The sequence below is a fragment of the Centruroides vittatus genome, unplaced genomic scaffold (assembly GCF_030686945.1).
Source record: "Centruroides vittatus isolate TY-2023 unplaced genomic scaffold, ASM3068694v2 contig_19, whole genome shotgun sequence".
Lineage (NCBI taxonomy): Eukaryota > Metazoa > Arthropoda > Arachnida > Scorpiones > Buthidae > Centruroides > Centruroides vittatus.
In genome coordinates, this window is record NW_027121169.1 from 3053233 (window position 1) to 3076507 (window position 23275).

Below are 23275 nucleotides of genomic sequence, written 5' to 3' on the forward strand. Positions count from 1 at the left end.
CGTAACTAGGATTTTGGACACCTATGGCCAAGAATAAAAATGGCGCCTTTTTAATTTTTATTATTAAAAAAAAGTTTTATTCTAAAAAAATGCTATTGTAAAAAATTACCTAATGACATTCAAAATACTATATAAATATAAATATAAATTTTTTTTGAATTATTAATTTCGAATACATATTATTCCGAAACCTTCTCGTTGGCGCCTTTATTAAATCGGCGCCTATGGCGGGGGCCACATTGGCCATGCCCTAGTTACGGCTCTGCTAGGAGGTGCCTTCTGGGAGATGTTTTTAAGGGTAACTGGTTCCTATTCAGGCATTACAGACGTGGAGAAAACCTAGAAAACTCCACATGGCCAGACCGTCCTGGCTAGGCGCGAACCCACGACTGAACCCCCAGTGTCCAGAGAACGGAACCGTTGGCCACTGGTGGGCCTTTATCGGCAAAGATAGGGCATCCGAATGTAATGATCAGTAGTCCAAACTTGCATTTTGCTACGCCATTAACAATTGACTCCACGCTGTTAAATTTCTGTGTGTCTGATTGTTAAATTACGGCGGCAACACAACACGGATTTGTGTGTCGAAGCAGTGTCGGATTACAGAGATTGTACTGTACATGCAATACACAAAAAAATATTTTACACAGTCTTCTCGTGCAATAAGTTTAGTGCAATATTATATTTTATATTTTATTTTATGCCAGACCTACCATAATGTGTATAACTGCGGCAGGCCATAAGACCTATAGTATATCACGGGAAGTGCACTGTTCTTCATTCGTCATCCGTGTGGACAACCCCAGCAGAGGTCAAACCTTGGTAATTGGCGTAAGTCTGATGGAAAGTAGCAACGCAACAGATGAGTAATCTGCCGAAGAAGTCCATTTATAAGAAAAGTATAAGAAAATGAAGTCGTAACTACGTCATATCCTTATACATTTTGGATGTAAATGTAATGGTTCTAGAATTTTTATACAGGATTTTTCAAACGTAACGCACCATAGGATGCTTCACCGCACCGCATACCATTGAAACATGCCATGGTGTTTTCATGCTTGTTTTTTTTAGGCTGAAAACGGGGAGGCTGAGTGCTGGGGATGGGGACCCAACATAGTCGGGACGGACCACCCCGAAAAATTCTTGGGGGTGCCTCCCGGGAAGAGAAAACGGGCCCCTATTTAGTTAAATTCAAAAATTAAAAAGAAAAAGAAAACTAATTGATAAAATGGAATTTAATTCTAATAATATTTTTGTAAACATCTAATAAATAATAATAATAATAATCTGAGAAATTTTTAATCAAGATAATTTTCTCGATTAAATTGAAAAAGAAAATTTCGATGACGTTAATTGAAGTGTTAATTAGGTAAAAAGATAATTAAAATTGAAAAATCAAGTGTTTATTTGATTATGATTTATAGTTAATTATCGCCAGAAAAACGTTTTATTATCGCATCAGAAAGTAAGCATTTTCTTCATCAGATACAACTTTTTTAGAACATAATCATCATCATTAGCTTTTACCAAAAAATTAATATCCTCTTAATCAAATGATCATCATCATTGGCTTTAAATCAACAGCTAATAATCATCATTATTTCCAAACTAGAAAACTCTCATCATTTCTGTTATCAACATTACAATCATCATCAAATTGCCAGAAAATAAACATTTTACTTATTTTGAAATTTCCAGAAAATAGCATCATCGTCATCATCTCTATATCATCAAAAATGATTATCATTATAATTATAAATAGAAAATATTCTTCCTTATCTCTAATCCATCGATAAATGAACACCTTTTATCTCGATATCATCAGAATTTAATAATTATCATTGTCATCAGCTTGAAATTGTCAGAAGATAAATCATCATCATCAACTTATTAAAAAAAAAACAGATATCACCATAATCTTCATATCAAATATAAAACAATAAACATCTTCATTTCTAAATATATCAGAAAATGAACACCTCCGTTTTCTCCAAATCATCAGGAAATCATCATCATCATCATCAAATTTTAAAGTAAACATATTTATCATTTACAAGTCATAACAACTCCTCATCATCCACAAATCGTGAGAAAACGATCATCATTACAGCTTCACACACAAAGTAATCTTCCTCATTTCTAAACACACTTCCAAATCATCATCATAAAAGTCATCAAAAGGCAGATCATCATCATCGAATTATCAGAAAATAAGCATATTTATCGTTTCCAAACCTTCAGAAAATACAATCACCACCAGCTTGGAATCAAAAAGAAAATAAATCATCATCCTCGCTATAAAACGAGAGAAAGAGTCATCATCCCTATCATCGGAAACGGAATATTTGTCGCCAATTTCCGATCGTATGATACGTCGGACATTATTAATAATCAAGTCTAAAAGATATTTTATTAATACTTTCAGATAAATTACATTCCCAATGTGATTTAATATCATCATCATCGAACGTGAATTTTGTATGTAAGCAACTAGAGAAATTAATCTTCCAGGTTTGTAATTACACAGAATTTTCAAAAGAGGAACCGCGAATATACAAAAAAACAAAAGGGACACAAGAGAAGAATAACATCTTCGATCTATTAATAGAGGCAGATGGGGAAGGACAGTCAATGCTTCTATTATGATGTCATTGGTGTAATTTTGTTCTTGCTCTTCTATACACTAGTGTAATTAGTAGAAACTAATCAATGTTTGCGTCTATGCGCCCTATTCACTTTCCTTTTCAATCAAAAATAATCAAATATATTCTTTAAAAAATCTTTTTTTTTTTATAATTACGTTTTGTATAAATGCTTCAGCTTGTTTTTTTAAAGCTTCCCAAAAAATAAAAATAAAAACATACAACCTGGAGTTGGAGTTCTGCATCTTGGATAAGTTAGTTGGGAAGTTTGTGTGTTTTTTTGCATTTTTATACAAAAATTTCTAAAATTAATAAGCGATTTTCTTAGAATTGTTAGTTTTATCCCTAATAAAACGGAATTTTAGGTTAATTTTTTGGAATTTTTTCGTTTTTTTGTTTCCGATTGTGGATTTTTTGGCGGTATTTTATTTGTTTGGGGAGTAAATTCGTTTAAATGAATAAGTGAATTTTTCAAAGGATTATCAGCTCTATTGTTTAATAATAATAATATTATAAAATTTTTGATTTTTCATAAATCCAAAAAAAATGAAAAATGTTCTATTAAGTGAAGAGATTCGGACCTGGTTTTTAGATGTTTCGAGTTAAAATTTGTAATAATTTTACAATTTCTAATATAAAATAAAAATAATTTTGTTAGAATTATTAATTTAATTCTTAATAAAATGATTTTTTTTTGGAATTTTAAGTTTGACTTTATAGATTTTTTATTTTTTCCGGTATCGTCAAATTTAATCTGAAAAATGTATTTATTTGCCAAAAATTAATCCAATTCGCAAATATATATACTTAATAGCACATAAATATTAAATCGATCAAATAAAATGTCTGTTTGGGGTCACGAATTTAAAAAAATCGATGGAAAATAAGTGCAATTATTGTTTTTTCCTTCTAAAAAGTCAGTTTTGAACACTTTTCAAGAAATTTCACATCTAAAAAAAAATTTTAATTAGTTTTTAAAATTATATTTACAAAATACCGGACTGCAAGAAAAGATATTTTCAAGAAAGTTTCGAAAATTTTCAATAAAAACTGTTTAAAAACGAAAAAAAAAAAAACAATTTTCAAAGGCCGCCAACAAAAAGGTTACGATGATCCCTCATCCATAAATTACATTGTTAAAACGCCGCGATTTTAAGTGCTTTTTTGGATTTTTGGGGTCAGCTTTCGGCGATTTTACTTAAAAAACAGGACAAAACGTATAAAAACGAGAAGAAAAACCACTTTCGGTGGATTTAAAACGTTTAAATTCAACAGAATTTGCAAAGTTTATTTACATGATAAGCTCGGTCGGCATATGGAAAAGTTATTTGTAGAAGGTATCATATTCATGAATGATATCATTAGAAACATTAAATATCAATCATAGTATTTAATATTTATAATTGAAGATGAGGTTATAATATCGAATTTCGAAGAACAGATTTTTCTTAAAGGGGGTGTCGGGTATCAAGATTAACAACATACTCCAATACTATGATGATATCATCGAAAGTTTTGTTACTTTAGCAACAAGGATGTTGGTTTGTCGATGCTTTTACTCAAATTGGATATTCAAGAAGCATGTTACAAATCGAAATAACTTTTACCTGAAGTACAAACAAGGATTCATAAAGGTTCCATCTACCTATCCACTTTCTTTTATAATTAGAAAAATTTTAACTTACCTTTACTTAAAATTAAATTTATTTTCTAACATTTTTCAATTCGAACTTCATTCCCTTAATGACGTTTCATCCTAATTAGTTTTTTCGGAATTCCGAAGAGATTTTAACGCGTATTTTATTTTACGCGTTGAAATCTCTTCGGTTTTTTTCGTTAGTTGCGGAGGTTTTAAGTTGTTTTTAACGAGAGCAATCTTAAATTTTTCAGGGGATAAAATTAGGGAATTTATCCAGAAATTTCTCTTATGAATGTGAGAAAATTTCCCTAAATAATTCAAATTAAAATAGTTGAATTATTTAGGAAAAGTTTTTCTGAATTCAACAATTTAAATAATAAAAACTTTCATAAATAATTATTCAAAACAGAAACCTAAAAGCTTTTCCTGTATAATTTGTGATTAAATTTCTAACAAGAAGTTTAATTATAAAATTATACAGGGAATATTTTAGGGAAATTTCGGGTAAATTTCCTAATTTTATCCCTGGCTTTGCTTTATTTTTCCATTATAATCGAAATCAACTTTTTAAATGTTGAGGATAGTTTCCTGTAGAGGGAAATATCCTCAATTATCTTCTCAATTTCCCTTAAGAGGAAAATATCCCTTTTTCTCCAAATTTAACTTTTCTGGCGGAGAAAATGCGAACTTTTTGAGCCCAGGAACGATTGTTTTAAGCTTATGACGATCGAATAAAATCAAGTATTTTTCAATTGTAGTTTCAACTTTTCTTTTTAATGAAAACGCAAAATAACATATACATTTAACAATTTTCTTTCCTTGAAAAAAAGGTAAATTTGTAACATTTCTTGCCATTTAAATTAACAGATATTATTCCAGAAGCACCCAAAGAAATTTAAGGAGTTAATCACTAGAATTTAATTAATTTAATCACAAAATTATAGAATAAAAAAAAACAATTATGGTAATCAAAAAGAGACAAGATTTCTCCATTTTCGGACCGCTTCGGCATATTTTGATTCAAAAATTTGCGAGAGTGAAAAGAAAAGAAAGTTAGAAAAAGTTGGAGAAGGTAGAAGGGATGGTAAGACAAGAAAACAAACGAATTTTATAGAAATCTACACCAATCTAATTGTCACATTTATCACGTGGATGGGATGTAAAAGATGTAGTTTTGTAATAATTAACCTCCCATGGTGCTATTCAACGAGCACCGACCGATGACAAAGCAGCTTTCTATATTATCAACCGTTTAGTGTAATTAGAAATGAGACACCGACAAAGCGAGTCACTGCTACACTATACCTGATTGGTTTTGTAGCAAACCTCGTCTTTTCCCACCAACTTGGCTCGCAGGGAATCATGGGACGCCAACCGATATTAAAATTTCTTCTCAATACACAGGTGATGAGCATAAAAGATTGGATCGGTGCTCTACACACACACAACACACTATTTTTCCTACTGTTTGCGCTTATACTACTACAACTCTATCAACCAATATACCTTATACATCAATTACAACCGAAGTGAGTAATATCAATCTATTTTAGTCTATAAAATAGCATTATTTCTTTTAAAAAAGGTCTTCAATTATTTAAATTTGAAATTTTTTTTCGGCCGTTTGAAATGTATGAATTTATAATTTTTCAATTTCGTACATTGAATTTTGATTTTGTAAATTGACGATCATTTTTACAAATTTTCATTTTTTAAATGCAAAAAAATTAGCCTTTGTGGGTTATTTTTATGGGAAAAGTTTTGTTTAAACTGCTTTTTTTGATCCCGACTTCAGTGGATCATCTAAGAAAACTGCAATTTAAATTATTTGAAAATTAGCGTGGCTTTTTTTCTAAAAATATATGGAGTTTTGGCTATTTTTAAATGTATTTTTGCGCAAAATTCTGGATTATTTCTTTAATTCTACTTCTAAGAAGGAGGAGAATTAAAGATTTGTCTTCATGAAATAATCTAATATCCAAAGAAAACTAAAAAAATGATTATTTTACGTATGTAGCTGATTATCAGTAACTGATATACTTTATTCTTAAAGGCCTATTTTTGTTTTAAGTTAGTTTTAGATAAAGATTTTAAGGTGTTTTTAGATAATCATTAAGTATAAACTACAGAAGTTAACTTACAATAACTTAATTTATAGTTAAATATCCAGTTAAATTCACTGAAAAAACTTGAACTCTACTCAAAGTTTAATGTAAGAAAATTTTTTGAAGTAATATTATACTTAAGCTACGAGCTCACAAGCATACAATCAATCGGTATGCATTTTGACAGGCCTTTTTTGGATAAGTAAACTATTATCTAAGCTGTTGAAAATGTTAAAAACATATACAAATTTTCAACTTCGCTTCCTAAAAGTATTCATTCGAAATTTTTTAGATGAGTTCTCCATATTTAACTAATCCATCCCCTTTGCCTCTACTTCCACACGGTCCTACGAGTATATGCGTACAAGATTGCTTATTAATTCGTAGAAGACAGGTAATCTGAAGTTTAAAAATAATAATTTTACATTCTAGAGAAGAAAACGTATCTATAATTTATGATGATTTTAAACAATTTTTTATGAAGCGTCGCAGCAGAACTACTTTTAGTCCTCAACAACTAAACGAACTGGAAGCTTTGTTCCAGAAGACTCATTATCCTGACGTTTTTCTTCGAGAAGATGTTGCTAGAACTATAAATCTTTCAGAAGCAAGAGTTCAGGTTAGTTTCTTACACTATTTTAATATAAAATTTCCATAATTTAATTAGAATAACGAGCGATTCGGTATGCAATCTTCGTGTATCTCTCGTTAACTTAAAAAGGTAGACTAATATTATTTAATTATAGACAGGAAAAGCTTCTTATTTTAATGACGAATGACGTAGAATTTGAATAATAATAATTTGATTTAGAATTTATGCTGTTTTGTATCTTAAAAAGAGCTTAATAGGAGGATAAAAAGATACGGATGCGAGATTTTACCCGCTTTGCTTCCCCGTTATCTTCTTTTACCTAAACTTTTAACACTAATTCTAAAAGTCTTTATAATGTTTGCATATTTTTGCTTGAATTCTTCTGAACGTAAATCTACTTACAACGTTAAAAATCTTTTCTTTATTCAATATTACGATTCATTCTATTTAAAATATCGAATTCCGTTCAAATTCTTTCTATTTCTCCAAATTTGGGCATTCTAAACATTAAAAAAAATTCAAAACATTTTCCATTAACAAATTATTCAAGATTTGTTTCGCTGGAACTATCCGATAATTCTGATGCGGAGTCAATGCACAGAGAGAAGCATTTTTTAGTAAATAAATCGCCAACGGGACAATATAACGGGTACTTAATTTATCAGGGATTTAAGAAATTTAATTTCATCATAAATTTAAAATTTGGAAGGTATTTTTGTACTAAACAATTTTAATTAGTGGAAACATCCCTATTTTCTAGGTAAGAATTTAGATTAGAAATCATCTGGAAGGAAAAAAAGTACATAAAATTCTTGAACGATTTGGTTATTTGATGAACAAAACAAACAATGAACCATACATTATAGAATTTGCATAAAACATTCCTAAATACCCTAAATTTTTCTTAAGAAATTCCCTAAACAACGGCTGCTTTTTTTGTTAAACAAATGGAAAGAAAATTTTAAGCTATTCTTTGATTGATTTACTTGAAAAAAAAATATTCTTGAGATTAATATTACATAAAATACTTAATAAGAAACTAGAAAATACAGAGTTTAATTACTGTTTTGAATTATTAAAAATTAGAATACGAATGATCTTAAATGTTCCAAGTTCGAGTTGCCATTGTCAATTTTTGGTAATTTGTGGAAATTCATCTTTGAAAACAAATTTTAAAATAGTCTCATAATATTAATCCGTAAATGTAGTTTGAATTATCTAAGAATTCTTTGTTCGATCGTACCGTATAATCGAATGAAAACAGCAAGGCCCAAAGTTAAGTTAACCGCGTGAATCTATCGAACGAGCTGTTAGGGGAGTTTATTTATTTATATCCGCAGACTTTTTGTTAATTTACAGAGTTCTTTTGCGAAACTTTAAGCAGGATATTACACATTTAAAGATAAAACTTAATTCTTTACAAATTCCCAATAATTAAGCAATGGAATTTCCACAATTATCTTTACTACAAGTATACTAAATGATAAATGAATCATTACGTAACTTAATATCTAATGATTCATTTATCATGTTATTAAGTTAAAAGCATTAAAATTTAACGAAAATTACAGGTATGGTTCCAAAATCGGAGAGCAAAATGGAGGAAACAAGCGAGGATGCAAGTTCTCCAAGAAACGTGGAAGTTAAGACAAATGGCACTGGGCGTTACGTCCGATAATTGGCGTCCATATACATCTCCCCAGTTGCCCACTCCGACACCCATTATGTACAACGACAGATTGAGAATGACCTCCAGGTAATTTATTTCTCTCTCTTCATTCCTTAACAATTATCAAAACTAATTAAAATAAATGCAATATTACAACATTGCACCCCCTCTAATATCTAAGTAGCTATTAAAATCCTAATTCGAAATTAAATATATCTAAAATACTTAATTAGAATTTTCCAATTGAAAACTTTTCGAATATTGTTTTAAAATCATTCATTTTAAGTAACAATACGTAGAAATTTTTCGAAAATTACAAGTAATTTTACAAGCAATTTCAATTCCCGATAATTGCAGAATGGATCATTAATAAAATAAAATAAATTTTTAAGTGAAAAATGAGTGAATACATCCCACATTATCATAGGCGGGCTTCTGGGTAATATGAAAAATGTAGCGTAAAAAAATCTTAACGATGATTGATTGGTTAAAAAGACCGTTACGTTACTCGTTAGACGTGATTGGCTGTAGAAGTAAAAACTTCAAGTTGCTTTCGTCACTCGTTTTCTAAAATTATTTTCCGTTAATATAATTAAAATTAATATGTAAAAATTTAATTTTTGACTTTTTTAACTTTTTTTTGGTTTGTCTTCAAAAACATTTTTTAAAGTTCTTTTGGGAAATGTTTTTAGAAGTATTTTCTTTTTATTAAAATTACTAACCAATACCTTAATATTTGACATTTCCCATTTAAGTTTTTGGTAATTTTATAATATAGGCAGGTCCAAAAATCACTTAACTGATCTTCATTTGCTTGTAATGAAGCGCTGAATGGCGAAAAATAACATACGATTTAACCGTTCTTAAAATTGTCTTAAAATATATCACGATTAAATGACTTTTGGGGCGTCATGGATATTAAAAATACAAAATATAAATTCGATTTTCTCGGCCACGGAGCAAAAGTAATTCGTATTCGTATCGTAACGTAGCTACATGCCTGAAATACCGCGTAACACCTGTTTGATACTTGCTAAATCACAACACAGGTTGTATTTATTTTGGATTTATTTGATAGTATCATTCGGAGTAACATGTTACGTTTTTCTATGTTACGATGCTATTTTTAATACAATTTTTAAGCTATATAAGAAATAAGGAATAATTGCAGTTGAAAGAGAGCATTATATCGAGTCAAAATTTAGAAATCGTAACATCGTAACCGTTATAGTAAATCTATATTTCGTGTTTTAAAATCAAATTGTCCCATCATTTCACAAGCACATAAAGGAACAACAGGAGGAAAGCCTGTTGAATGATGAAAATCTAACTACTATTATAGAAAAAGTTCACGTGCTCGCATGAACATTCCACGTAACATAACCGAACGAAGAGACGTGACCTTGACGTGCGTAACAAGAAGTACCTGTCTGAACTCAGTTTAGTGTAGATTCTAAGCACTTACGAATTAGAGCACATAAGCACTTACGTAACGAGTTAGAGTCATTAAATCTGTCGTCACAAACAGAGGCAAGCAGATATTTAAAAACAAAAATCCGCAGTTAGCCGTATTGTGACGTTTCAAGAAATTGGCAACAAAATGCAGTGAATCCAACAATACATTTAATGTTAATTAGCGGTAGGTTATTTTAACTGTAAACCTTTGTTTTGGGCCGTCAATGGGTTCAGTAGTATATAGGGAACAGACTGACAGACATTCCATTTTATTGTGCTGCAATTTTCAAATTGCAAACCTATAAATTCACAGTCTGTCCGTCCTTAATCTCGAGAACGGAGTTAGATAGATGACTGCACGACTCTATTGTTAACAGAAAAAGTATAATGGACAGGGGCATGACCCTACTAAAATCAAAGCCTATATTGTATTTTAAATTAAATAAATTATTGTGACACTGTCACAATAAATAATTGCTCGTTACTGCATCTAACACCACCATTCAGGAATTTCTTGACTTCAGAAAAAGTTAAAGAATGGAATGCAAGGTAGACAAGAAAAGTCGGTTAAGTATAAAGTAAAAGTTCGGTTATATCTAAGAGATTACCCTTCCACAGAGCTACAGTGGTACAGGGAAGAATGTAGGCTGGCACGTTCTACAGTAATTAGGGCCTTCTAAAATCGGTCTAGTTACTGTCTAATTACTTGTTAGGTGCCATCAAGGCCGTCGAGAGAAGGAATTGATAATTTTTCCCTGCGCCTGGAGAAAACTTAGGGGCCCGCGGTAATTCCAAACCCTATAAAATTAACGTAAAAAAATAATTTACAAGACTGATTTTTCTTAATAAATGAACATTCTACGTATTTTATTTGTTCAAAAAACAAAAGGTTAAAGAAGCCCGCTAAGAAGCAAAAAAGGGTCCTCTCTATTCCGAGTCCTGGACAGGTTAGATAATATTGGAACATGACCAATTTCTATAAATGGAATCATTTATTTACGTTTTCTCACCTGAAAATCTTTATACGGTTGATCAAGATGCTGGTGTTCTTTCCCGTTTTCCACTTTTGCTACAGTTGCTTCAACTTTGTTTTCGAAAATCTGAAATTTATCATTAAAAGTTACTTTTGCATTCAATAATTGATAGTTCATGTAAATCATTTTTAACGAATAATTATTTATTGTGATATCGTCACAATGCCTGGCTGCAATTTTTTGTCATAATGCTCTCAATTTTAATAGTGTCTTACTCCCGAGTGGACAAAAACCATGTAGTTTCTCGTGGTTTTACGAGTTTTCTTCACGTTTGTAACACCTAAATAAGAACCAGTTTTCCATAGAAAGTCCATCCACCCCTTGGCAGATAGCCCACGTGTTGCGTTGCAGTACACAAATAAACCAAAATGTTAGAAAATGGCGTCACGCTGATGTAAAAGTGTAGATTTTCTAGAACGAAACGAGCAAAGCCTTTGGCTATGGCGTCAAAATGACATAAAATTGTATACCATTTGTAACACTAATCTTCTATATTTTAACACAAATCGAACGAATTTACTCATACGAATATTTATTTAACTATCTCATAGATTTAATTACATTCAATAAATTTGAATAATTAATCGTAATTACTTTAGCTATGGCCTAATGGTCAATGAGAACAATGAGAATATTCTGTGACTCTTGATGCTATACATAACTTCTCGAGTGTCAGCAACAGGTCAATTACTACATCCCAATAAAATAAATATTTCGAGATATATCTGTTACGTGTGGGCCACAGAAATCTCACTGTAATAATATAGCCCATTATGTGTCACATTACAGCAAATATTGTGTTATAACGTAACAATATTTTTTTGGACTTTGTTTACACTCGTACCTTGTTTATAAATAGGACTTCTTATACCAAAAATAGTGAAAATAACCAGGTGAAAATAAAGCTATTTTGTTTTGCCTTTTGACTAAAACTTCCTCTCTTTGCTAATCAAAAACTACACTTGTATAATAAGTCCATTAATAAACAAGGTCCAAGTAGACATTATAAAAAGAAAATAAATAAAATAAAACATTAAAGACATAGAGATAAAAATGAAATAATTATTATCGTATATTTTTGGTTTTGATTTGTGAAGTTTGCGTAGTTGTTTATATTGTTTTGGTCGTTCGTTTCTTATAATAATGCTCTTATGCTATCAGATATTTACAACTATAAGGAACGAATTTACTTCCCTTATATGAAACTAAACATTTTTAATTAGACCTATAGCATTTTTGTATTTATTGTTTTAGTATAATCCACCCGTACCGTTATTTAAAAATAAGAATTAGTCTTATGCTATATTATATTTACTTACATAAATTGAGTTGTTCGGTTACTTTCAGATATACACATATGCAAGTGAAGCCTTATCGATGATAAAATGCTTAAGTAATTAAATGTGTGAGGTCCGAGCCCTCAGAGCTTTCGATTAAGATTAACATTGTGCCTGTATTTAAAAGGGGCGGCAAATAACTATCTTGCCCAGGGCGGTATAGTTGTTACGTTCGCCCCTGCTCTTTGCTATCCTAGGGAAAACAGGGACCACCATAAAAACTAGGATCCCTCATTCCTTTTTTCTGATTTCATCCCTATAAATTGCCAAACCCTTTGACTTATTTGCATCAAATTTTGCATAGTTACTTTCTACTACCTTGTGGAAGACATACGCAACCCTATAACGAGAAAACTCAATCCAAGTACTTTAGACAGCACATTAACATTTAGTAGTCGGAACGTAGTGACGACTAATACTTGACTTTGTGCATTCCTTGTCAGCAAAATAATTCTGGAATGAGTAGTCCGATCTTGATGAAATTTTCCTGGTCGACTCATCATCACTCAAGAATGAACTGATTAAAATTTCAACTTTCGAAAATGATCCGTTTTTGTAGAACTGGAGATACGGGTTTTTCTTCAGTATTGATCATTTTTGAGAGTTGAAATTTTAATCAGTTCATCCTTGAGTGATGGTGAGTCGTCGTAGAAAATTTCATCAAGATCGGACAACTCATTCTAGAGTTATAATGTTGACAAGGAATGCATGAAGTCAAGTGTTAGTCGCTTCCCGCACGCACGTGTAGAAGCGTCATCTAGTGGTCGGAAAATATGACAAGCATTAAAACAGTACTTTTGAAAGGTAAATGTTATTGCTAACTGGATACACAATAAATATAAAGAATCTTTATAGAATAATAAGTTTTAAAAAGTTTTCTTTTTTTCACCTATTATTCTATAACATGGAGCAGCAGTGATCAATATTGATGGCTTTACGATCCGTTCTCTCATTCGTCTTCCTATCGTTAGTACGAAATTTCGATCTCTAAATGAAGAAGCTGCACAGAGATTGCAGATTGAGATGAAGTCGCTCAAATTCATCATCATCGATGAAATGTCAATGATTGCTGCAAGAATGCTTTACATGATCGAGAGAAGATTGAGGGAGATAAACCCCGAGAAAAATGAGCCGTTTGGTGGATTCTTTATCTATTTGTTTGGTGATTTTTATCAGCTTCCTCCTGTTAAAGATACTCCTCTCTACTTGAGTGTTTTTTACAATGTAATGTCCCAACAAGGTCCCTACCTTGTTGGGACATTACATTACATTCGCATTTGATTCTTTTGAGAAGTTCATTGAACTTAGTAATTCTCATAGACAAAATAGCGCAGATAGTTCCTTCACAGATGTCTTACAACATCTAGCTTCGGGTGATTTCTCTGATACAGATCTGAACATTCTGACGACAAGAAATCGAGCCTATTTATCCAGAGATGAACTTGATTAGTTTCAAACGGGAGTAGAGCTATATCCAACAAACGAGCAAGTTAAACAAAGCAACGACACTACTTACAGTCAACTGGATGCCCTCTTGCTTATATAGCATCTGAAAACACTCCAGATATTGCCCCGCCTTCGTCCAAAGATGACTCAGCTCTTGGTCTCTTTAAGTATTTTAATCTCTCAGTTAATGCCAGAATCGTGCCGAGAGTCAACTTATGGTGCAAGGAGGTCTCATCAATGGTTCACTAGGAACTATACGCTACATTACATATGCTCCTAATGCTTGCCCTCCAGCTGCTCTTCTGTTTATTTTAGTGGAATTCGATAGCTATCAAGGACTTTTCATCTATGGTAATCTGTTTCCAATAATCCCTATAATACGCTCTTCGAACGATGGCAGTATATTGCAATCTGGTAGACAGTTTCCCCTTACCTTAGCATACTCGATGACTATACATAAATCACAGGGATTAACTCTTCCAAAAATCAAAATAGATATAGGAAAAAAAGAGACAGCTATCGGTCTTACCTGTGTTACATTGAGTCGAGTGAAAAAAATAACTGACTCAGTATTTTTAAAGAGTTGCAATAAAGATCGCAACGAGTCAATCTGTAAGTCCGAGGCCCGTAGTGACAGACAGAATTTCATGAAACGATGGCATAGCGATTAATTAATGGCTTATTCTGACTTATATTTGTACCTTAATGATCCAATAGAAATCAAATATATTGTTGAGAACAAATGATTCTGTGTTTCTTTTTTCCCTCATAATCTAGAAAATAAAGGTGCGAGCAGCTTTGTTCCGACTACATGCTGATGCAGCGTTACTTAACTAGTTATTTCACCTTTGACTTATATAACAGCCTTCTTATGATCATTCATTGTATCAACGAGATCTTGGAATTTATTTGGAGTGATTTTATCCCAAATTTGCTTGATTTTTTGCTTTAAATCATCCACACTTCCTTGAAACACGTTTTCTTGATACTCTAATTCTACACTGCATATTTTCTATAGGGAAAATGTGATCGGCAGTATATTTCGGTATAACATAACAGGCATAGCATAAGGCGCCAGTATATTTAGGCTATACAGTGCACCCAATTATACCTATTACGAGATTTTCAATGGGATTAAGCACTTGGAATGAAAGATTAGGAAACGATACCCGCCCTCCCTTACTGTCCGTAATAAATTTTGGAAATCTGTACCTCATAATCTAGGTCTATAGCATACATACAGGAAAAAAAACTCCAAATTTTTTCATTTCTCGACGTTTCCTGAGTCCAAAAGTGTAAAAATCTTGGAGGGAAGTCAATTTTTTAATTTATTTAATTTAAAATATATTCTTTCCACCTCAAATCAGTAGTGGCTTGCCCCTGTAAATCATGCTTTTCCTGTTAGCAATAGAGTCGTGCCTGTCATCTATCTAATACTTTTCGGGGAAAAATTTTTGAATTGAAATAACATGACTTTCAGTTTGTATCGCTGAAGAAAAATTTTTCCGTTGAGAAAACAGCATTAGAAGTTGTTGTTGAGCATTCGAGTGTATCCAGAATAGAAAAAAAAAATAATGAGCTATTTTATTTAAAAGCTGACAGGAAGAAAAAATTGATCGCCAAAACAGAAACATTTGATAACGTGTGGAGCTGCGATCACAAGTAAACAGGAAATTGAAACGTGCCACCAATTATGGGAAAATATGGATGAGTGAAACAAAATAACATTGAACGATTGCACGAATATTATTAATTTCATGCCGAATCGCATTAAGATCACTTTTACATTTTGAAGGCCAAAGGAGGTTATACTGATAGTTAAAATGTACTTTTTCCACAAATATGATAGGATAGATGTACCAGTTCTGGCCAGAAAACAAATTTAACTTAAAAACATAATCACCACATATTCAAATCTGTCCAATGAAACAAACTTTTATTGTTAACTGTTCACACAGTTAACAATAAAAGTTTGTTTCATTTGTGATTATATTTTTAAGTTAAATTTGTTTTCTGGCCAGAACTGGTACTACACTGGCCAAAACTGGTACATCTACCCTATAGATTTTTGTCTGCATCAAAATCCCCCCGGTGCATATGTTCTTTGTATGTTACTATTATTGATAAAACAATTACGTTGTTCAGATAATTATATTGTAATTATATACGTAAACTTATAAGTATGCAAATAAATATAAACTTTTCTGTACTAAATGTGCTTTGCAACATTTTCAGTTCTTTAAAATAGTCTCCTGTGTTCATTGGGATGATTTTGACGTTTCTTGTATATAATTAATCGGGGCCTCCTGCTCCTAAGCTTTTCATATCTGGTCTCTAATTTCATCTAACATCTTTCTCAAGATTAAGGAAGGACGGATGGAATATATTGTGTGATCGCAATTAAAGTACACATGTTCAACATTGTCTAGAGCAGGGGTCGGAAAGTGCGTCTCACGAGCCGCATGCGGCTCTTCGGACATAAACTCCAATCTCACTTCATTTCAAGCAGCCTTATAACTTGAGTTTGAGATAGAGCGCCGAACAAACTTCAACAAACTCGTACGGCATACTCTCTACCATTCTTTAGCCCGTCCGCACGACCACTCGCGTTGATCAATATAAATCGTATGCGAGTGGTAGTGTTTAAAGCATATCTATATATACGTGTATAACCTATTGAACGCGTGTCCGTCCGTCCGTGTAACGTTATGGCAAAAACGGCCAGTAGAAGCGCCCCTGTCATGTGTCGTATTTCGCACATTTAAATTAACAATATAAATTATTATTTACATTAACAGTATAAATTGTTATTATTCATTTGGCCAATAGCCAATAACAATATAAATAATTCAGTATATTTGTAGTAGGAATTTATTATTGTCACGGAATGCCTGTAACGCGCACTAGGGGGCGTCCTTCAACACAGTTGGTCGGCGATCGGCCAAGCAGTTAAGCCTCAATGCGGCTCTCTGGTACTTTTGGTATCTTGTTTCCATGACAATTTGGCTCTTATCACTTGACAAACTGCCGACCTCTGATCTAGAGAGATGATTAGCAGTCCATTTGCTAAATGCAAATGTTTGATGATATTTCAGTACATGCGGAAAACATTTCCGTAAAAATGTTAGTACCAAAAGTAACCACTACTGCGCTTTCGGAGCTGCAACCAACATAGATTTTATTTCTACAAAAACCTCATGCTGTATTGCTTTACAGAAACCTTTGAAATGTAGGGGATTCTGCTCAACGTGGCCCCGTTCTGAAAGCATAAAACATGAAGGTGATGAACAATGTGTTCAATGGCTGATCATAATTGCTCCTCTTTGATGCTACTCACATTTCGAAGCTGACAAATTTGCAACATGTCCTTGATAAACCACACTTTTTGAAACGTCTCCGATAACTGCTAAGAAACATTAGAATTTTCTGCTGCTCAAATGGATGTTCACGGTTTCACTGAAATGAAAACGTGTCTCTACCAGATCTTCCATGGCCACAGCGGGCCATTTCTATATAGGCAAGGTAGATCGATGCAAAGATCAGTCAAATTTTCCTGTCGGCAGCAAGCAACTGCTAATTGTGACCGATCTTAAATGGATAACAATGCACCAACTTTCTCAGTACCAACCTTCAGCACTGTTTCATAGGATACACCCAACTGCCGTGATACTGCATGTATACTACTGAAGCTTGTTCAACAACAGTAGTGTTAACATATTCAACAACTTGCGAAGTGATAACTTTATGACACGGATCTCTCTAGACAGCATTAAATAGGGATAATTTAAATTACGATTATTTGATATATTAGTATTTCGAACAAATAAAGAATAATTATTTAAAAAATATATAAATAAAATATAAAAAAATCTTGAAAGATAAAAAAATTTACAAAATTTAAATTTTAAATCGTAACTCCTCCTCTATGCGTTTGACCAATCATCGTTAACGAAATTGGTAATCTTCTTTACATTTTATCTTACGAACATTTCAAAGGACGACATGTATTTAAATTATTTATTTTTAAATAAATTTCACATTATTGAATGAAATTTTTAACATTTATTCCTAAAATAAATGTTTTAGAAGAATTTAAACTATTAAGAATTAACATCTAAAACAAATTAAAATTAAAGCAAGCACAATGCTATTATTTTCTGTTTTTACCATAAATTAATCGAAAAAATAGTACTTTTACATTTTAAATTTCATAATATTATTAAGAATAAGCTGCAGATTGCTATAGAGAAAACTGAATTTTCAAAAGCCGGGCAAGATGACAGATTTTCTTGTGGAATTTCCTGTTATAAAATCAATTTACTGAATTTTTGAAAGAATGATATAGTGAAACCTCTGAATAACGGTTACTGACGGAAACAGAAAACAGCCGTTGTTCTAAGGTTATTTTGTGTATATTTAAAAAGAAACGTCCCTGAAAAAAATGACTGATGTTTAGCGGTGGCCGCTATTGGAGGTTTCACTTTATTTATTTCTCCAAAATATAAAGCTTTTTTCGGGTTCGCCAATTGATTTTGTTACTCGTCTGAAAAATACTAAAATTATTGCCAAGAAAATAAATATAAATCGATCTACTTCTCAACAAATAAGTAAATATAAGCTACAGTTTTTTAGTCTAATAATTATCAATACGAGACATAAACAAAGAATCAGAAAGTATAACTTGCGTTATTTTCTACCTAAAAATGTACATAAATCAAGAAATAATAAAACAAACATGTTTCTTTGTTAGGTCCATTGTTAACTTTACCTCATTACTCATCTATTATTACAAAAGAGGTCACGTGGAATTATTTTAAACTAATTTGCAAATCTAAATGTACAGTTTTTTAAATAGAAAACTATTATAATTGCAATATCTCTTGGAAAAATATTGAAAATAAAGAAAAATATGTTTATAGGGACAATTACGAATAACAACTTGAAGAAATGCATATGCAACATGGTTCTTATCAATCAGAAGGGTCGAGTGCAATATAAGTGAAAAAAACAGACCACATTTTAATTATTCCCTGTATTACTTCTATTCAGTGGCCGAGTGGATAAGATCGGCTAGCCCCTGGGTTCATGCTTCACCAAGCGGCTAGCCGAGTTTCTTTTATTTAGTAAATAGGAGCCAGTTTTCCATGAAAACTCCTCCCAGAAGGCATTCCCTCGTTGCCAGAAAAAATAAAACAAAACTTTTACGTTATTTATCTATTAATACAAAGATCAGTGGCTATGTTATTCACGCATACAGAAACCGCTAGGTATGTTGGTTGTTTTCAAATCGATCCGTCCTCATTTTAAATTGGCTTCTGTACGTTCTTCCCAAAGTGCTTTTGGTATCTACTGTGAAAAAGGAAAAACTGATGTACTTGAATTAAAGCGAAGGAATGGAGAGTTTTGATTATTGCTTTTATAGTATTTTGGGAACGGCCGCTTCTTATCAGAAACAAAGCATCCTCTGAGCTACAGTCTCAAAGAGCAGATTTATCAGCAGTCACCCTCCTGTTATCTATGACATATAATAAACTCTCATCTTCGAAACTTATGGAAAAGTGTGTTATAAATAGCGAAATAGTAGGCAGTTAAGTGCGAGCTTTTGATGAAAAGCAAAAGGAAATCAGTAAAATTTTTCGACGGAGTTGTTGAATTGATATAGCAGTGAAAAAGTTAAAAGAGAAGTTTTTCAGAACTTTTGACAATTCTTTTGAATGTACTGCACTTTTCTAATATTACATAGTAATGCCAAATTGACTATGTAAATTTGTTTGTAATAAAGAACCTGAATTTATTATCTTAGTTTAAAAATTTTGAGCTATGGGTACGTCACAAGAAAGTTAGAGCTAGGGAATAGAGATCATATCCTTATAGCCATGGAGAGGATTCAGAATAGGGCATCCTGAAAGAAGGATAGGTAGAGGTTCCGAGAATAATCTCCCATACATCTCGTGATCTAAGAGAGATTATTCTCTAAACCCTTACCTGATACCTGCAGATTGAAGAGAAACAATATGCGGCATACCAGGAATGCATATATTATTTGAACTTATGAACTGTATACTGTTTCCCTCTTCAGCCTCTAAATCAGATCGAAAAAATTCTTTTATTATATTTCTATTTTAGGCCTAGTTTGAGTTTTCTTGTATAGAATTTCTTATTAAATGCAGATTAGTTTCTTAGGGTTATTTAAAATTTCCTTGACAACTTTTTCCTTTAAAAATCCATGGAAGAAACAGTGTGCTGCTTGAATATGGCAAAATCTCTTGGTACTGGAGGAATTTACACAATGACCTTGACGCTCCCCTACAGGAAAACGTCAAAATGGGTGATATCCAGTGAACCTGAGAAGTCCTCGAATACAGATGAGTCTGGTAATGCCTACTGGGTGTATATAGGGTCATACGGGCCATTGTATAGCCTAGTTAAAAATTTTATTTTCAAGGACATATCTTCAATTTATGGCACAGCCTCTGGGAATGCGATGGCATCTTAAAACGATGGTGTATGATCAATTATATAAAAACACAACTTATTAAAGCAAAAATTTAAACAAAATTTGACTATAAATAAGTATAGAAGGGATAATTTAACTATAAAAATAAATAATTTAGCATAATTATATTTGAATTACTTTAAGAGAATAGTTTTATATTCTAGATCAATTAAATGTATAAGAAAATTTTCAATTATTAATATCGACAATAGTGCATAAACTTTTCATATACAACAAATAGCCCGAACGAAAAGTAATAAGGAAGAACATTAAAAATAAAAACCGCTGCGTTTTCTATAACAAAATTATTACTCTTTTAATATCTTAAATTAAACAATTAAACATTGAATAAATTGTTTTCTCTGCAGAAGATTTAAAATCGTTGGCTAGTTGCTTGGATAGAATGTAGCTACGCAACGCATGAACGATCTGCCAAGGGAGACATCTTTCGGCAAGAAAGAGAACCCCTCTATAGGAGACTAGCGCCTATTTAGATGTTAGACAGATGAAAAAACTCGGAAAAATCCACGCTGTCAGCTCTTTAGTTAGACACAACCAGCGTTCAGTGTTTTTATTCACTAGACCATTGGTTGGCCTAATTGGCCAACCAATATGAGTTTATTAAAATTATCAATTAAGTATGTTTAGGCAAAATTTATTAATTTTTTTACTAGTAAACCATTCTTTATATTTCCTTTAATATATATTACATAGGTCATCATGGAAATGGTCAAATGCCAAATGGTAGATTTGTCAGGTGGTAATAGCCGCGCTGTGAGGTTTTAGTCTATCACCGTAAAGGATTCATTTCTCATAATTTCTCATGGGCAATACGGATTGAATCAACATTTTTTCATACTTCATTGGAAGTTAAGTCTGCCCATAATGAGCATATAGACTACAATGTGTTGGTGCTTGGTGTTGATCAGCTAAACGATATTCCTTTGTTCTTTCAATTTTATTTGTTTTATACTATGACCGGCACACTGTAAACAATATATGGCAATCCCATTTCGCGTATTAAGAGTGGCTGATCAGCAAAGATGGAGATCGAAGCCTGCAATTCAAACTAAATGGAAAATTTTATCAGCTAGGGATTATTATTCAAGTTAAACCTCTCATCTTCATAAGATGATACTTTATTGTGTACTCAGCTAGGCGATTTTGTAATTTAAAAAAAAGTTAAATTGTGAGTAATATTTACATAAAACATTTTTATTTATTTCTAGTATGTTCAACATTCCCTGCTCATCTAGTAAAGAAAAAAATGAATCAGCATTCTGCACATGCACATTGACATTACCGACTCCTGTTTACGGCTCGACTTCGGGAATTTCACAGAACAGGCCCATAAACGAGGTGACATCATTCTCTATGATTCCACTCAACTGTTCAAACGACGGAGACGATAATTCTTTGAAGTCAAAACAAGATTCCACAAAGAAAATCGAATGTAAGAAAACGGAACATTTTCAACAACAGTAGTATTTGAACTATACATTTGAATTGTGTACTAGATACGAAATTTAATTTATTTCCTAGTATTATATAAAGGCCATCAAGTTCTTGCTTACTTCGAGCACACTTAATATTGAAATAAAATTTATTCGTAAATATTTGCGGTGTTTTAATTGAGTATTACACTTAAAATTCAATTATAATTTACATAAAAAAAAGGAAATTCGAGAAGATTATTTTAAATTTTCCATATGTATTTCAATTTACAAGTACTATATCTGTAAGGGGGTCCTTTTATTTCTTAATTTAGAAATCTAAAATTATTTAACTTTTTCAATTGCTAGTTAATTAACCACATAATGACCTACTAAGTTTTTAATTTACACTTTAAAATGTAGGAAAAAAACCCCCATAACGCTGCAGTTCATTAACATTAACATTGTGTAAAGTTCCTTAAGAAATTTTTCAAATTCTTCAAATCCTCTCCCTTCAAAATAATGAAATTAATGACAACGTTCTAATTTAAATGACTATTAATGAGAACCACGAACTCGTAGAAAATAACGATTTTTTATGCAATCATAAGTGAAATTTCAGCAGTTGAATGATTTATATGAAAGACTTCGGAGATACATCCTTATGCTAAAGTCACCATTAAATTAATAATGGTTCCAATCAGTACTGGAGTCGTTCGACGTGATTTATAGGCTAAAATGAAGCTAATGAAGAGATTAAACTAGCTTCCACAGTGTAAGCTAGTGTAAGGCTGTATCCTGTGAAGCTAGATTATGTATAGTTGGGGCATTATTTTTCACCTCTTGTTAATGGGGTCGAAACCCATCTGTAATGGATGCAATTTATATAACCTTAATTAATATAACAGAGGCCTTTTCCTCCACCAAATAATAAATTTAAAATCATTAGGCCAAGCTGTAGCCTCCATAACATAAGGTCTTAAGCTTTAGTTTGCACAGTTTATGTCTAAATTCAGCCTTAATATGAGGTTTCTTGTAAAAATTTAAATGAAAAGCTAATATATTTATTGGCAATATTTAAACTTTCTAAATGTTAAAAAGAAAATAGAATAAAAATCTTGAAGAACGTTTCTTTCCTTGATGGATTGATTAGACATTTTATCGGGAAGAATTTTTATTCGATTCGGTAAGTTTATTTTTTATTTATTTCGATCAAAAAAGATCGAATAACAATAAAAATATCGACGATAATGATTCAAATAATATAATAAATTCGTCGCGTTGCATACGAAATTGGTGCGACGAGACGTCGCGACGCCACGCGAATTCCATGGACTACCGCCATTTTGAAAATGAATTATAAGTATTGTTTTAAAATCCAAAAGTTCTTGCCATATTTTTTATATATATAAAAATAATTATTTTAG

General features: G+C 31.8%; 1 protein-coding gene across 1 annotated transcript; it reads left to right on the forward strand.

Moving 5' to 3' along the window:
- Window positions 1–5536: 5536 nt before the first annotated feature.
- LOC136970261 (retinal homeobox protein Rx3-like) lies at window positions 5537–21994 on the forward strand. Its single transcript, XM_067264685.1, has 5 exons — window positions 5537–5810; window positions 6679–6780; window positions 6871–7005; window positions 8550–8734; window positions 21645–21994. The coding sequence occupies exons 2-5, from the start codon at window positions 6679–6681 to the stop codon at window positions 21898–21900; spliced, it is 678 nt and encodes a 225-aa protein (XP_067120786.1). The 5' UTR covers window positions 5537–5810; the 3' UTR covers window positions 21901–21994.
- Window positions 21995–23275: the final 1281 nt, after the last annotated feature.

Coding starts and splice junctions, on each gene's coding strand:
- LOC136970261 (XM_067264685.1), top strand. CDS start 6,679: ATGAGTTCTCCATATTTAACTAATCCATCCCCTTTGCCTCTACTTCCA. Junction 7,006..8,549: donor TTTCAGAAGCAAGAGTTCAG/GTTAGTTTCTTA, acceptor CGAAAATTACAG/GTATGGTTCCAAAATCGGAG. Junction 8,735..21,644: donor AGATTGAGAATGACCTCCAG/GTAATTTATTTC, acceptor ATTTATTTCTAG/TATGTTCAACATTCCCTGCT.